The sequence below is a fragment of the Amborella trichopoda genome, chromosome 7, assembly GCF_054954075.1.
Source record: "Amborella trichopoda isolate Santa Cruz 75 chromosome 7, AtrichopodaSantaCruz75HAP2 v2.0, whole genome shotgun sequence".
Taxonomy (NCBI): Eukaryota; Viridiplantae; Streptophyta; class Magnoliopsida; order Amborellales; family Amborellaceae; genus Amborella; species Amborella trichopoda.
The window spans coordinates 17,610,062-17,627,759 of NC_142342.1; the positions used below are offsets into that span (position 1 = coordinate 17,610,062).

Genomic DNA, 17,698 nt, shown 5'->3' on the forward strand with positions numbered 1-17,698 from the left:
CCAAGTCGACTCTTCTCGTGAATGGTACTGCCATATTACACGGACTAAAGGAATCTCCTTCTTACGCAACATTTGCACTCTTCTATCCAGTATCAAAATTGGTTGCTCAATGAAGGATAGGTCCTTCCTGATCGGTAAAGGTTCATATTTTAAGATATGGGATGGGTGGCTGATATTTTCGTAGTGAAGATACATGAAAGACATTATGGACATTTGCCAATTCGGGTGGTAAGGCAAGTCTATAAGCGACACCTCCGATTCTTCCCAGGATTTCAAATGGTCCGATGTAACGTGAGCTCAACTTTCCTTTCTTGTCGAATCTCATAATGCCTTTTATTGGTGAGATTTTTAGGAAAACTCGATCACTTTCCTCAAATTCAAGATCTCTCCTTCGGTTATCGGCATAACTCTTTTGCCGACACTGAGCTGTCCTGAGCCTTTCGCGAATTAATGCTATTTTATCTGTGGTTATCTGGACAATTTCTGGCCCCAAAAGCTTTCTTTCACCAACCTCGTCCCAACATATGGGTGACCTGCATTTCCTTCCATACAGGGCTTCATATGGTGCCATTTGAATACTGGCTTGGAAGCTATTATTATAAGCAAACTCAATCAGAGGTAAATGGTCATCTCAGCATCCTGTAAGGTCAATAACACAGGCCCTCAGCATATCTTCCAAGGTTTGGATGGTCCTCTCCGATTGTTCATCAGTTTGGGGGTGAAAGGCAGTACTAAAGGTGAGTCTCGTCCTCATGGCAGACTGTAGTCTAGCCCAAAATTTAGAAGTAAACCGAGTATCCCTGTCCGATACAATACTGACAGGAACTCCATGCAACCGCACTATTTCCTTAATGTACAGCTGAGCCAGTCGATCCAAAGTGTACGTCGTGCGAATCGGTAGAAAGTGGGCAGCTTTGGTTAACCGGTCTACAATGACCCAAATGCTATCATGTCCTGAATTTGTTCTAGGAAAGCCAGAGACAAAATCCATAGAGATGTGCTCCCATTTCCATTCTGGCACCGGTAAAGGCTGCAACAACCCAGCGAGCCTTTGATGTTCAGCTTTTACTTGCTGACATGTTAGGCATTTAGACACAAATAGTGCTACCTCTTTTTTCATATTATTCCACCAAAAGGTTTTCTTCAGGTCCTGATACATTTTAATACTTCTGGGATATGAGAATGATGTGATTCTTCTAAGATAGCTTTCTTTACACTCTCATCATTCGGGACACAAACCCGACTTTTGAATCTTAGCAAATCCTCACTACATATAGAGAATTCATCTCTCTTTCCTTGCTTCACCTCTTCTATAATTGTTATAAGCTGAGGGTCTTTCTTTTGTGCCAATCGAATCTGTTGGATTTATTGAGGTTCCGCCTTAATATTAGCAATCATACTTACCACACCATTAATGGACGGAGTTGGATGTCAATCCACTATTTCCTCTAACAATCACATTTCTTGGATCATTAGATGAGCTAAGACTCCTGTAGATTTTCTACTTAGAGCGTCGGCCACAACGTTAGCTTTTCCTGAATGATAATGGATTGTACAATCATAATCTTTTAAGAAATCCATCCATCTTATCTGCCGCATATTTAAATCCTTCTGAGAGAAAAGGTATTTCAAACTCTTATGATCCGTGTATATTACGAATTGCTCACCATATAGAGAATGCCTCCATATTTTCAAAGCAAATACTATTACAGCTAGCTCCAAATCATGAATTGGATATTTTTTCTCATATTCTTTCAACTGACTGGATGCATATGCCACTACTTTCCCATATTGCATTAATACACAGCCCCAACCTTTATGTGAAGCATCACTATAAATCACAAATCCCCCACTCCCCTCAGGAATAGTTAAAATAGGTGCTGAAGTTAATCGAACTTTTAGTTCTTGAAAACTCTCCTCACATTCACTTGTCCACTCAAATTTGACATTTTTCTATGTCAATCGAGTCATTGGGATTGCGATTCGAGAAAATCCTTCTACAAATTTTCTGTAATATCCTGCCAATCCCAAAAAGCTTCGAACTTCAGTCACATAACTTGGTTGTTTCCAATTAACAACGGCTTCAACCTTTGAAGGATCAACTGATAGACCTTCAATACCATTCTTACATGCTGCTCATGTTCCTTCTTATTCTTGGAATAAATTAAAATATCATCGATGAATACCACAATAAATTTATCCAAAAAGGGCCTAAAGATTCGATTCATCAAATCCATAAATGCAGCCGGTGCATTAGTTAATCCAAAAGGTATAACTAAAAATTCATAATGGCCATACCTTGTTCTGAAAGTTGTCTTGAGTAGATCTTCACTTTTAATCTTAAGCTGATGGTATCCAGATCTAAGATCAATTTTTTAAAACACTTGTGATACTTGTAATTGATCAAATAAATCATCAATTCTAGGTAATGGATACTTATTTTTCACTGTCACTTGGTTCAACTGTCTATAATCAATACACAATCTCATAGTCCCATCTCTCTTTTTGACAAACAGTACTGGAGCACCCCAAGGTGACACACTGGGCCTGATAAAACCTTTATTTAATAATTCTTCCAATTGTTGTTTCAGTTCTTTAAGTTCTACAGGAGCCATTCTGTAAGGTGCCTTAGAAATTTGTGCTACTCTTTGCAATAAGTCAATGGAGAATTCAATTTCCCTGTCAGGCAGTAATCCTGGCAATTCTTCAAGAAAAACGTCGGGAAATTCTCGGATAACCGGAGTGGTATCCAAATTTATTTCTTCCTTCCTATCTTCTTTGATATAGGTAAGAAAGCCTTGACACCCTTTTCGAAGGAAGCGATTAGCTCGAATACAAGAGATTAAATATGATGGGGAGTCTTCTTTAACACCATTGAAGTAAAATACTGGTTGATTCGGAATACTAAAGGTAACAATTTTCTTATAACAATCAATACTTGCATGGTATGCAGAGAGCCAATCCATGCCTAAGATTACATCAAATACTTGAATTTCCAGGAGTATTAAATCAACCAACAGTTCCTTTTCTTCTATCTTTATTACACATGATTTGTACATTATATTGGTGTTAATTGAATCTCCCATCGGTGTGGCTACCTCTAAAATGTATTCTAATTGTTCTGGTTCTACCTTTAAGTGGCATGCAAAGTGTTGTGATACAAATGAATGAGTAGATCCAGGATCAATCAAAACATGAGCTACTTTTGGAAGATAGTAAGAGTACCTTGGATCACTGATTTTGAGGCCTGAGCGTCTTGCTCGGTAATCACAAATACTCTTCCCTTCATCTGAGGCTTTGGAGCTATTTCTCCCTGCTTTGGAAGCTGTTGTATCTGTAAGCTAGGACATTGTTTAATCTGGTGTTCCAATTTTTCACATTTAAAACAGGCTCCGGTATTCCAATAACAAGGGCTTGATCCATGATTTTTCCCACATTTTCTACATGGTTCTATTGGGTTTTGAAATGGCGAGGGCCTTGGCTTCTTGTTTGGCCTTTCAAACTGTTGTCGATTAGATGATGTAGGTCTAACATGACTGTTCTGATTTTTCGTCTTTTGGTAATCTTCAAAATCTTTTTCGACAATTTGGGCACGATCCACTATTTCAGCATAAGTTCTTAATTTCAAGACTGATATTCTGCTTCTAATAGTCGGCCTGAGACCCCTTTCAAATTTCTTCACCCTTTCTTGCCTCATTGTTAATCATATGTGGTGCAAACCTGGCCAATTCAGTAAACTTGGCCTCGTACTGTGCTACTGTCCTATTTCCTTGGATTAATTCTAGAAATTCCATTTCTTTTTTGGTCTCGAATAAAATCTGGGAAATATTTTTCATTAAATGCCTCTAGAAATACTTCCCAAGTCAAGGTTTATTTTCTTTGACCAATACTCATTTTGCCATTCGCCACCAGTGTTGTGCCTCACCTTCTAACATAAAAACTGCCAAGGCCACCTTCCTATCATCAGGACATTCCATAACCTCGAATATTTTTTCCAATTACATAATCCAACCCTCGGCTTCAAGTGGGTTTACAGCACCCTTAAAAGAAGGTGGGTTTAATTTCTTAAATTGTTCGATATTGCTCCCAACATTTCCTATAACTGACTGCCTGGGTGGATTGTTGTTTTCCATCTGATGTTGCATTAGAGCAACCATATTTTTCAAGGCTTTGTGAATTCCTTCCATATTGGCTTCAGCTATTCTGGATCTTGACTTTATCCCGGTCTGTACACACAATAAATGTTATTTTCAAGTACATTCTTTTTAAATTTCTTAAGGATCTTAAACCTATTGCTCTGATACCATAATTGTCACACCCCAAGAATTTACAATACTGTTATTCTTGAGATGTGACAGACAAAACATATATACATCTATTGATAAGACAAATTTATATTGGCGAGTGTCTTACAAAGTAAATAAAGAAAGCTAGCACAACAACAGTATCTTCCAAGGTTGATCTTGACTAGCACTCAAAATGAATCCGCAGTTATCCTGAAAAATGTTTACCATAGTTTGATGAGTTTGGCTACTCAGTAAGTGATCATCATAATCCTAAACATAATCATGATTGAAAGATATCAATATTTTCCAAAATGAGATCTATTAACAGAAATGCATCAACAGTTTCACTTTCAATAAATGCATAATTAAGTATAATTCGAGTAATTGAAATGCTTATAACACTTTTAACAGCAGTACATAATTCAAAGGATTTCACAAAATACCCTACTGGCGTCCCAAGTAGGTCACCTATATACCCCATCAGCGTCCTGATGGGTCCACTTAATCCCTATCGACGTCCCAGATAGGTCCACTTAATCCCTGCAGGTCCACTTATACTTCACCCGCGTACCAGATGAGTCCACTTAATCCCTACCGGCGTCCCAGATAGGTCCACTTATACCTCACCGACGAACCGGATGAGTCCACTTGCATACTTAAATTATTTCTAAATCTCTTTAAACATTCGAAAGCAGCAATATCATGTACTCAACATATTACTGAAATCATTAATATGAATTTCACTTAAACCATTAATAACAGTCACTCTCTATAACATTTCAAAAATAACCAATCAAATATTTTGGGCTCAAATTTAGAAAGGTAGTAGTTTGTAAAGGCATTCTAGCATAATTGCCAATTTAATATGTATAGAAAAACTCTTATAGAAATTCAAGAATACGAAATTATCACAATTTATGGGATATCAATTCACAAATAAACATTTCACAACAATACTATAATCAATTGCAAAAATGTCAATTTTTTTAAATAATAAGGCAGTCATTTGCACATGAATTTTACAATGTCTAAATATTCAAAACAGTATAAAGAAATATCACAATTTTACTAAAAGCAGAAATATCACATTTATTTCTATCAATAAACAAGAAAAATAAATAAATTTATTTTTCTAATTTACAGCATTCAAAATTTCTAACATAGATAAAATATCATAATTTTTATTAAAAAGATTATTTTTCAAGATAATGAGGTCACGTGCGCATAAAATTTATCGTGCCTAAAATTCATGATAATAAGCAGAAATAATTATTTCATTTCATTTTAAAAAGAATGGATTATTTTTCGAGACAATTGGGTCACTTACACACAAAACTTATAAAATAAAGATCCTGGACGGAAATATCACTATTTATTAAAAATAGACTATTTTTTAGAAAGACGATGTCACTTACCCACGAATGTTTGAGAGGGAGCTTCCGATAAAAAATTCGGTTCGAGAGAGGAGTTCACTGTGTTTTGACCAGAGAGAGAGAGATCTCAAAATTTTCTAGGGTGGGAGTGCTCACCTCCCCTATTTAAATTCTTATAACGTATTATTATAATATTTTATTACGCTCTACCTCATACCTGAGGTGTCGCGTTAAGCGTCTGCTTTTAACGTACGAAAACCACGTCGGCGAAAGGACGTTGCCAGCTGCAAGCAGCAAGCAAAAGCAAGCAAGCAAAAGCCGATAAGCAAAAGTTAAACCAAGTAAAACTTTTTGAAAATAGTGATGGTCCCCAAGGACCATCATACTCAAACAGACCATCACCTATTTAAAAGCATCTTTTCTCTTCTTTTTTTTTTTTTTTTTTGAAATTTTTGGATTGTTACAAAGGGTTAATAGGTGAGATGGGCATTCTATGCAAGTCCATAGAACTATTTTGTGACAATATGAGTCCATTTAACCAAGAACTTAGTTCACCACAGGAGGTCAAGGCACATATTGGTTCAATATCACTATATCCGGCAAATTGTTGAAGATGGAAGAGTTCGATTGGTCAAGATCAAGACCGAAGGCAACCTTGCAGATATGCTTACGAAGCTCATCCAAGTAGACAAGTTAGAATGGAGTCTAACCTCTCCAGGTTTCAAGAAAGAAAAAAAGTGATGGATTGGCAAGGCAAGGGTGTGATTTTGCATCAAGGTAGGGATTGTTGGGGCATGATGCCAAATCACAACCTATGTAATATTCCCCCTCTTCTTGAAGGGCAATTTCATCATTTTGGATGGGGGCTTTTAAAAAGGGGCTTTATAAAGAGAGAGACGTGCAGATGAGATGGAGAGAGAGAAACAACTGCGAGGGTGTGAGAAAAAGGGAAGCGCACGGCTGTGAGAAAATGGAGGTGAAAACATAGAGAGAGATTTGGGGAGAAAATTTAGGGTTTTTGCTACAAAACCCTAACGCGACCATTGGGGCTCAAATTTGGCCGTTTTTGTCGGCATTTCTTCACGGCTACGGTGAATCAAAGAAAAGAGTCGATTACATGCGGTTTTATGGTAGGAAGTTCTTTGTTTTAGCATTCTTTGAGATTGTATGAGGTAACTCTATATAACCCCAATCTTGTAAGTTTTCCTCTTGATAGTGAATACACCTTTGCCATCTTGCCCGTAGATGTAACTCATTTTGGGTGAACCATGTATTTGTACGTGTCCCTCTCTACTTTCATTTATGTTGTGCTTTAATGATTTCTCATATTGTTTGCTTTATTGTTTTTATATTTTTCTTAATTATTTGTACTCGTTATTACATCTTCGGCATATTATTTGAGTGTTGAAATCATTGTGTAGTGCTCTCTACTTCTAGTGGGATTTAAGATATCTCGATTTGCTCAAAAGAGGTGATTGGGTTATCCCAATTTTACAATAATATGGCCACCCGGGTCTTTGAAGGGATTTATGACTTAAAATATATCACAAGTCATTGTAACTCCATCTCCACCTCATATCAATGAGTTTGAAACTTCAAAAACTGTACATTTGCAAAGTTCAAGTAATTTTTTAAAGTTCAAATCATTTTTACCAAATAGTAAAACATGACTAGTCCTCTAAAAATTTTGAATCCAGAATATCCCCAAGATGATTTTGAAAGGGCGGACTCATTACAATAAGTGGTCCCAAGGCGTACCTTGCATCTTAGTTTTTTTGCCTACCCATGACATGGTCCAAGACATGGAGAGGTCGGAATGGCACAATTACCTGCACTCATCTCATGAAACTTTTGCCTCCCTCTTTGACTTTACATTGAATCAATCAATATATGATAGGAAGTAGGTGGCTTTATTATCATATATTAATAATATTAAAAATAATGATTTTGAGTTGATTAGGATTTAAATCTTGAAATTTATCAAATGAATGGTTTAGATTTATTGTCGAAAAAAACTCATTTCAACTGCACCTCGTGTGAAAAGTAAATTTCAAGAGAGAGAGCATCACGTCCAAACTTTCCACTGCTCTCTTTCTCTCTCTACTTTTAACAGTGGCTTTTCTCTGCACTCAGCGACTCTGTTAATCATTTTTGTCATGGAGTGTGAGTGAGTGACTGTATTTTGCAAAGCGAACCCACAATAACCACGAGAGTTGAAATAACTACGCATTTTCGTAAAGACCATGACCACGGCCTCATTGATTGGAGCAGGTTCGTGATCACAAGGGCAAAACCGGTCGGTGGCTGACAACCATGACTAAAGCTTTCCAGAAAGGACCCGGTGTCTATGCCGTCAAGCCTGCATATGTAGAAATACGGGCCTATTGATAAATCTATTTTGGTGATGGATTTTAAGATTTAATTTTTAAGGATATGCAATTTCTAAGATGGAGATCATGAATGTAAAAAAATAAATAAATTTTAAAAAATAAAAATAATAACTCTGGTAAAAAAACATTTGGGCTGTTAGCTTCCATTACTTTTAGATGGACCTTCTACTTGCAACCTTTTTTAAGATGGATCTACACTTTCTCAGCCACATATGTAGAAATGCGGTCCAGCCCGCATGAAACAATTTTCCTGTTAAAAAGGATAATATTTTTATGGAATCTAAAATGATTTTTTAAACTAAATAATGTCTACTTTTTTTTGGATTATCTACACTGGTGTTCAGAATTTTTCTACTTTCCATTAAACAATAGAAACAATAGGGAATTAATTGATTAGTCAGCACACCAAGATAAAAAAAGCATTCAACAAGGACCATTATTAAAAAACAAAAAAAAACAAAGATTGACTGGGTGAGTAAATCTATGGTCCCAATAGAGGAAACAGTTTGTATAGAGCCGAGGCTCTAAACAATCAAATTAGAGGCCACCTCAAAAATTTCACTAGAAAAAGTTGTTTTGATGCCCAAATATCCTCAAATTGATCATCTTGACATCAAATGCACGGACATGAGAAAAATGGATTTCGAGTTTTGAAAATAGTGCATCTTGTACCGCATTTTTGGATAGTCAATTTTCAAAGTTTTTATATTTTTATAGATTTGTCGATCTACACTATTTTTGAAGCTTAAACTTTATAAATAAAGTTAAAAATATATTTTAAGGCTATCACAAATATTTCTAGTATTGAAACCACATTTCTTGATACTATTTGAAGGTAGGCTCTAATTTGATTGTTTAGAGCCTAGGCTCTATACATACCGCACCCTATAATCTTGAGACATTGATTCTTTCAAGTGCATAGAGGATACAACTAGGAAATTTTTTATTGAGGTTATTCTATGGGTTGAAGAAGTTACATCCGCAAAATTTGAGGTCCTAAAATTAATTATAGATAGGGTATTGGAGTAAATGAAATACTTTGCATGTCACCAAAAAAAAACCCAAACAAGCACTCTGGAAAATGAAATAGAGAAAAATGAAATAAACAAAGCTAACCAATACCTAAGAAAAAAAGATGAGGAAAAAAAAATGGGATAACCCCATTAAAATTCCAAAAACCGATTAAACTGATAAAAAAAGAAAATAAAATAAAAAACGAGAGGAGAGAGGAGAGAGCGGGGAGAGAGACTAAAAGTGGGTGAATAATGGCCTCCATCCTTGAGGAGATCCTTAGTTGAGACCGATTGCTTCCAATGCGTCCTCGCATTAAGCAAGGAAGAGGATGGAGAAGAAGTTTTGTTAACATAATAAAATAAATAAATAAATAATGTTGCCTTTTAGGGTACATTGCATTATATATGGTAGAGCATGGGCATCTGAGATCTTTTAAAGAAGAAATTCGTCGTATCTAAGTGTCCAATAAACTCATAGTTCATTTTTTTTAGAAATTGATCAATGGTAATAACCAGGTGGATCCGAAACATTCAGTTTGAAAATAATTTCCTTAAGTATCTCTTTTACCCGAAGGAATAGTACAGTATCGTCCCATGAAAGCACAGTATACATTCTCATCCAAAGAAATCGTAAGCCTTCATTCCTCCATTCAATATATAGGGTTCATTGTATTATTTGAGCTAGGCCATAAGCGTCACATAATAAAGCAACAAAGTTATCTCCATCGTTTGCGTCTTTTTTTCTTTTTCTTTTCTAATGTGTAGGGTATTACAATCAATAAAAGCATCTTTTAACATGTCTTACCAGTACTCGAACCTATTATTGATTGACACGTTTTGTGGAACCCAACCAGTATGGATAAGAGTGATTTATTTAAGGACTTTTAAATTTTAAATAAAATACGAAACCCTACGCTTATATGCGGAAATTAAATCAATCTAACTTTTTTTTTTTTTTTTTTCAAAATTAGCCCTTGTGAATCTGAATTTGATTTTTTCTATTTATTATTTTATTTTTGTTGTACTTCTTTTACCTTTTTTTGTTAGTAGGGTAGTGCCTCAAACATTACGACAGTTCCTTACTAACAAAAATTAAAATAAAAATAAATAAAATAAAAAATCCAGGTTGATAGAAGGGAAATTTCGGAAAAAATAAAAAATGGGCTGACGGACATTTGTAATTCCTGCATGGAGCATTTTGTATTTTACGTAAAATTAAAATTTTAAAATCCCTGCGTAGATCACTCAAATAATAATTAAGAATGTAAGTGTAAGTAGATTTCAAGCCTTCGAAAAGCTTTTATGTAAAACCACAGTGCTACAACCGTTAACAAGTAAAGATAGATGAGCCTCTGTTTGTGACCATTCTCATCTCCTTGCTAACAAACTGTTCACCGGCTCTTCTTGGGTCCTTCAAAAGTCTCTCTACTGTAAATTTGTAACCTCTCCTCTTTGAAATTTTTCTTGCCAATCTCTCTCCACAATCAAATTTATAACCTCTCTTGCAAATTTTGCTTCCCAATCCTCCATCCGCAATTCTTCTCTTATTACCCGCTTCAATTTTTCCTTTCAAGATGACTCTATCTGTGAGTCTTGGAGACATTGTTACCAAATATGTATGTGATCCTATTTGTGGCCAGATTCCTTACTTGCTAAAACACAAAAGGAATGTAGAGGAACTAACAGAAGCAATAGATGAGCTAACGAGCAAGCCGAATGACATACAGAGAGAAGTAGCCACACTTACTGGTGCTGGAAAGATTAATACATGCCAAATAAATCAATGGTTGGAAGCAGTCGGTGAAATTGAAGAAGAAGCAACAAGAATAAAAGATGAGTATGAACAAGGAAGGACATGCCTAAGAGGGCTAGGTACAAATTATTGGTCAAGCTATAGACTCAGCAAGAGAGCCGTGAAGCTCAAGATAAAGGCCGACCGCCAATGTGAAAAACTCTTTGAGAGGTTAGCAATAACTCCACCTCCGGAGTCTGCCATAGATTTAGAAACCGGAACCATCGAGGATCAACCCACAGCTAAACACACTAAGGAGGAGGTTCTCAACTACATAGCTGATGACAGGATCAGTGTGATTGGTGTGTATGGAATGGGGGGAATAGGGAAGACAACTCTCATGGAAAATGTCAATAACCACTTAAACATTCCAAAAGAAAAAAGAGTGTCAATAATCATCTGATCCCTCATTTTGATGTTGTGATAATGGTTACAATCTCTGCACATCCAAATTTTGAACTTATACGGGAGAGGATTGGAAAACTCTTGCACTTGAATTTGTCAATGCATGATGATGTTGATGATAAAAAACATAAGTTGTTAAATGTTCTGAGGACAAAGAGGTACCTAATAATCTTGGACGACATGTGGAAGAGATTGGATCTCAAAGAAATAGGAATACCCCAACCAAAAAAGCAGGATGGTTGTAAAATTGTCGTGGAGAGTCGAAGAAAAGATGTATGTCACAACATGCAAGCTGAGTGCATAGTTGAAGTAAAAAAACTATCAGACGAAGAGGCATGGAGTTTATTCCTTAACAATGCCGGTCATCATATTTCTTCTCAATTGATAGAACCGCATGCTAGAAAGGTTCTTAAAAAGTGTGGGGGATTGCCCCTCGCGATCATCACTCTTGCTCGGGCTATGCCAAGCAAGGAGAGTAAGGAGGCATGGGAAGACGCCCTACGAATATTGAACATGTCAGCTGCAGGTCTCCAAGGTATGGATGATGCATTTGGCCCTTTAAAGTTTAGCTATGATCGTCTAGATACAGATGACGTTAGATCTTTCTTCTTGTATTGTGCCCTTGTTCCCCAAAGACTGCTCAATTGGAAAATTCAACATAATAAACTGCTGTATAGGAGAAGGGGTAATAGATGATACAGAAAGCCTAAAAGCCTTTGAAAATAGAGGGTATGCAATGATCGAAAGCCTCAAAGCAGCATGCAGGCTTCAAAATGGCTATTTCAAAAATCAATTAAACAACATGATATGATGTGTGAACTGGCTATTGGAATCACTTCTGCTGGGCCTGGGGATAATCCTAAGTTTTTAGTGCTATCTGGTGTTGGTTTAAAGCAAGTGCCGGAGACTTCCAGATGAAAAGATGCAAAGAGAATTTCATTGATGTACAACAATCTAAGTAGCCTACCAGAATTGCAAGAATGCCCAAAACTTGTTACATTGCTGCTTCTAGGGAATGAAGATCTAGTGGCCATCCCCACAAATCACTTCTTTGAATGCATGCCCAAGCTTCGTGTACTTGATCTGTGCTTGACAAATATTGAATCTCTCCCATATTCAGTGTCACACTTAGTGAACCTCCGTGTTCTTATTCTATGCAGATGTAAAAAGCTGAAAAAGTTACCACCAACAATAGGAAAGCTCAACCAACTCCAAATATTAGACCTAGAAGGATGTACAGCTATTAAGGAGCTGGATTCTGGGCTAGCTGAGCTCACTAATCTAATATTTCTCAATCTTTCTGGTATGTCTGGACTTAAGAGTCTTCCAACAGGTTTATTATGTAGTTTGGTTAATTTGGAGTACTTGAATGTTTTCATATCTGGAGGTTTAAAATGGAGTACGGCTCGTAGCATACGAGAGGAGAGCTGGATGAGTGCATGGGAGTTAACCCGGTTGGTTTGTTTATCTTATCCAAGCATTTGTATAAAAGGCGTTATGGATTGGGATTGGCTCAAGTTGTTTCCCCAGAGATTACTGTGCTTGGGTTTAACGGATTGTACTTTGACAAATGATGCATTTGTTGCTTCAGAAGAATCACAAAGCATTGAATTTTTTTCTTTCCTGAATTGCAAGGGTATGAAAGGTGCCCCTAGTCCCCGTTTGGGATATCTTGAAATAAAGGGCTCTAAGGATTTGGAATGTGTGATGGTTGGAGAGGAGGCCAAAGAGCATAGCTTCCAAAGCTTAGAGGTGACGTACCTTGAAATGTTGCCCAAATTGGAGAGGATATGTATTGGGGTGCCACCTCATGGATGCTTTGGTAAGCTAAAGAATATGAATGTAGAGAAATGCCCAAGTTTGAGAGTTCTCTTCACAAATGGTATGGTGCAATAGCGCAAAAATTGGAAGAGCTAAGCGTTGTAGAGTGCATGGGAATGGAGGAAATTATAGAAGAAAATGTGGAAGAGAATGGATTGACAAATTTGAGATCTGTAACACTAGTGGGCCTACCGAAAATGGTTGTTATACGCAATGAAGTTTTGGCTTGGGAATCACTAGAGTTGGTTGCCATTGTTCAAGGTCCAATGTTGAAGAAGCTCCCATATGGCCTCCTAATAGCAAAGAGGCTACAAGCCATTGTAGTAGAGAGAGAATTGTTGACAGGTTTGGAGGAATTAGAGCAAGGCACCATACGGTCCCTTCGCCAACTCAAAATCATTGAAGACATGGGATTTGGAGTGGAGGTTCATCCTCATATGGTGGATCCAAATGTGGAAATCCCCATTGTCCCCTCTTCTATAGGAGATCGTCTAGTGGATCCAAACATGGAAATGCCCCCTGGCCCCTCTTCTCTTTGGGAACAAGAGCAGGGTGACCCCTTTGAGGATGAGATCACGAAAAATGTGTTGCCAATTGAAGTTTCCTCTTCTAAGGGGAAACAAATTGTTGTTTGCAACACTGGTGTCTCCCCTTTGAAAATGGAATTTGGTGTCTTTCGTTCGTGTCCCCTTGTTATCCGGGAGAATTCTTCCCAGCCCCTCGATGAACCAGTCGATGTTGATGCTCAGAGCGATGTTGCAAACTCTGATAGGCAAGATGTTTGGAGCTTCGCATTCTCGGACTATGAAGATGAGGATGTTTCAGAGTGAGATCTTCAGGAAGAGAGCATCCCAACAGTAAGTCGAATCAATATCCATTCTTGTATATCAATACTTCATGAAATTTGTTTTTTGTTTTTGTAACTAATTTCCACTCTTGCATGCCAATACCCTCTTTATTGGTTCATGCTTCTCATCTTGTCTTTTAAAGTTTTAGGTCGGTTTAAGTGTGATATACAATTTAGAGCAAATTACATACATACACTTTTTTGAGGGGTGGGTTATCACAATTTGATGATATTGTTGCCATAAATTACAAGTACCACCCCAACTTATTTCTTTTTCTTAGATGTGTCACTGTCCGGCAATAACAACACTAGACATGAAGGTCTATTCTAATTTCAAATGCAAAGAGTTGTCGGGCATTAGTATTACCGGATAGCTAATTTCAAATGTAAAGAGTTATCGGGGGTTAGTATCACCGGACAGCTAAAACTTTCATATGAAATTTTGTAGCTCATTACAGCATTTCTTCTTTCTCAAATTTTGCCAGTTCTTTGGGCAGTAAAATGCGTTTGTCGTCAAAAGCATCTGTTCCTTTACCAGAGAACATAAGAATCTCTGGTCCTTAACAGCATTTCTTCTTTCTCAAATTTTGCCAGTTCTTTTGCCAGTAAAATGCGTTTGTCTTCAAAAGCATCTGTTCCTTTACCCGTAGATAGGAGTTTTCCTGCAAGGCTCAGGTCAACTATCTTGAAATTCCAATTGATTTTCTGATCGATGAATATTACTATGCTGCTTTTTATAAAGCTTTTAAATTATTTAATCAAAATGCTTTGTGGTTTCTTTGAACTCAAGGGAAAATAGACACATTACGTAAATTATTTACGGATTTGTTGACAAGCAAGCATATATCTTCTCTGCTAAGGGAACCAGCTTCAGGTCACTCTAAATTTCTCTCTTTTGTGTAAATCTCTCCCTCTCTTTCTAGTTTCCTTCATGCAGCCTTTTATACAGTCCTTTGTGCTGCAAGGTTTTGATTAGTGAAGGTGATTAATATGTCTTTTCTCTCCTCATTTTAACGATTTCTCTGCAATTCAAACCAATTGATGAAATTCAACAGTTGCATTTGTTTCAATGCTTTGTTTATTTTCCATCTTCTTAAGGCTTTATATCCCTCTTTCAAGTATTTTTAATGGTGAAAGTCTTATCTCTCTCCTTAATCGAAGTCTAGATCGTTGTTCAGTAAACTAAAGGTAAATTGGTTTGTAGAGATTTCAAAAAGCTGTCTAATAATACAAACACCGGACAACAAAGAACTACACTTAATAAAGGAAAGGAGGTTGTCCGATAATACAAATTCCAAACAACTCTTTGCGTTTGAAATTAGAAAAGGCCCTCATGTTGTCATTGCCAAACAGGAGGACAACTAAGAAATACAAATAAGCCGGGGGGGTGTTCATAATTTATAGCAATAATATCATCAAATTGTAGTAACTCCCCGTACATAATTTGCTACAATTTATTTTTAAAAAATAGAGATTGTGTTTATCGGCAAGGGTTGTAGTGAATGATGGCCAAGGCGAAGGGGATTTGTAGCTTAAGTTTAATGAATGTTTCCCTGTCATTGACTATTTTACCTTTAATTATAAATGGTTACTAAGGTTATGAGAGAAAGAAAGTGCGGTTATTAAATACATGGCCAATAGTTGTTAACCTTGTTTCAAAAATCAAAACCAAAGTCTTAGAAAACTTACATCGAGTGTTTACAATGAGATGTTAGTAACTTAATATTAAAAACAGCCATATCTCGCATAGGTTGTTTTCCTTGAAATAACTTCGATTTGGTGGAGCAACAAAAGTCGAAATCATCCCTCCATGGATAATTCAACAGATGACCCCTCATAATGTTTGCTTGATGCATGCATAAAGCGGTATATTTGAAAGTAGGACAAATGCAATGGTTGAAATATTGAATAGTGCATCGCTTATGTGTTGTTTGATCGTTTTTGCAAAATTTCTAAACCCCTTGATTATGTAATAATTATGGAAATCTGTTTCTAGGTGCTTGCTCATCTCAGGAGAATCACTTATCTGTCGAGGTGGAGGTCCATGGAGGTTCTTCCAAATATCAGTTGTCTATGCTTCTCCAACGAAGATGAGACGCTCAAAATGAAAGTGTTCGCAACACATACCGAAAGGGTACCAATTAGCCAACCATTAATGACTAGTTCGCACACCAGTAGCAGTCTGATCAAATAAGGGATTAGACCGTTCTTATAAACATGAAACAAAACCAGTCCTCTTATATTGATGCTTTCAGTGTGCCATCTCAACCTCATGTTGTAACCGCTCAACTCATTGACAAGCTGGTGCCCATCCAAAGGAAAGCAGATTTAGTCTCTGATTTTCATGTTCATGCACTTCACAACAGTTGTTGCTTCTCGGAATGGTGATTTGGCCAATAATAAGTGTGTTTTCCAAATACTAAGTCCTCTTGTATTTGCCAAGGATAAATCAGCTGATGTGCATGGTGGTATGACTTCTCAGAATATGAAAACTTTTTGGCGAGAAACTTTAAACATTTATGATGCCCTACTGTAGTGGTTAAAACTTTTACCATAAAAGGTTGATCTCCCACTCCCTTTCTAACGTACCCCTTGTGGGAAAACCCCAATACAATGCAATAGAATTGATTTCAATCTTTTTGTGTCAATGTTGTACTCCAGCTTTGTTTATTGCCTTTCTGAGTTAGTTTATAGAGAAATTTACATGCGGACTATATTGGTTGTACAATTACAAAATGGGATCACGTTTGTTCCAAATTATGGGAAGCACCACTTTTTTCAGAGTTTTTTTTTTTACAAGTTATCGCCTGTCCATTAATGCGAACACCGGACAAAACAAAACAGTTGTCCAGTGTTTGAAATACCAAACAGCTATCTGCTATCCCTAAAACCAACAAGCCCTCTCTCTCTCTCCAAACATCGTGGCTCTGTCTACTTTTTTTAAAATAATCTCTCTCAACCTTTCTCTCTCTCAGCCCTTCTCTCTCACACACCCTCTCTATCTCCCCAAACGATCTCAATCCATATAAGAAGAAATTATTTTGCATAATAACAAAATCATAATTAAAAAATCGTAATACGAAATATGCAGAGAGCGAGAGAGAGAGAGAGAGATTTTCATAGGTATTGCACTTTAGAGAGAGAGAGAGAGACAGAGAGATCACCTAACGTGATCATGAACACGATTGGAAAAGAAAAGGGCAGGTTGAGAGGTGGAAGAGAAATAAGATCATGAACACAATTGGAAAAGAAAAGGGCAGGTTGAGAGGTGGAAGAGAAATAAAGGTGAGCAGCAAGAGCTGCAAAAGCTCCATCAGGGCAACGGTAGTAGTAAAGAACTCCTGCTTTCATATCGCCTTTACCCATCTGTTTATTTTAAACCAAACATGCCCTTAATTGGTTCGAGTTTAAAACTACGGCCCCCATGGCTAGATTCAAGAACTTGAGCATGAACTAGTGAGGAAGGAGAGATGGGGTAAAAATAAACCGTGGTTCAAAACTTCAAATAAGAGGAAATTTTTCATAAAATTTAGGTTTAAGAAGAGAAGAATGGAAAACTTCAAACAAGAGAAAATTTTCATTAAATTTAGGTTTAAGAAAAGGATAATGGTTATCAATTGAAGAGGGAAATTGGGTTAAAAATTATCTGTGATGCACAGATTCTGGTTTTATGCTTAATGAAGGATGTTGGTTAGAAAGAGAAACACGCAGAGAGAGAGATGTATCGCTCTTCTCTTCATTTTATTTTGCATGATGAAGTGTTTGAAGCAT

General features: G+C 36.8%; 1 protein-coding gene and 1 non-coding gene across 2 annotated transcripts; both read left to right on the plus strand.

Annotated features, from left to right (window-relative positions):
* Window positions 1-10,636: 10,636 nt before the first annotated feature.
* LOC18441160 (putative disease resistance protein At5g63020) lies at window positions 10,637-12,177 on the plus strand. The gene is made up of 2 exons (XR_016058742.1): window positions 10,637-11,254; window positions 11,392-12,177. It is a non-coding gene; the product is annotated as a putative disease resistance protein At5g63020 (transcript).
* A 1,094-nt stretch (window positions 12,178-13,271) lies between these two features.
* On the plus strand, window positions 13,272-16,575 carry LOC148781291 (uncharacterized). The gene is made up of 2 exons (XM_088872838.1): window positions 13,272-13,937; window positions 15,924-16,575. The coding sequence occupies exon 1, from the start codon at window positions 13,278-13,280 to the stop codon at window positions 13,908-13,910; it is 633 nt and encodes a 210-aa protein (XP_088728964.1). The 5' UTR covers window positions 13,272-13,277; the 3' UTR covers window positions 13,911-13,937; window positions 15,924-16,575.
* Window positions 16,576-17,698: the final 1,123 nt, after the last annotated feature.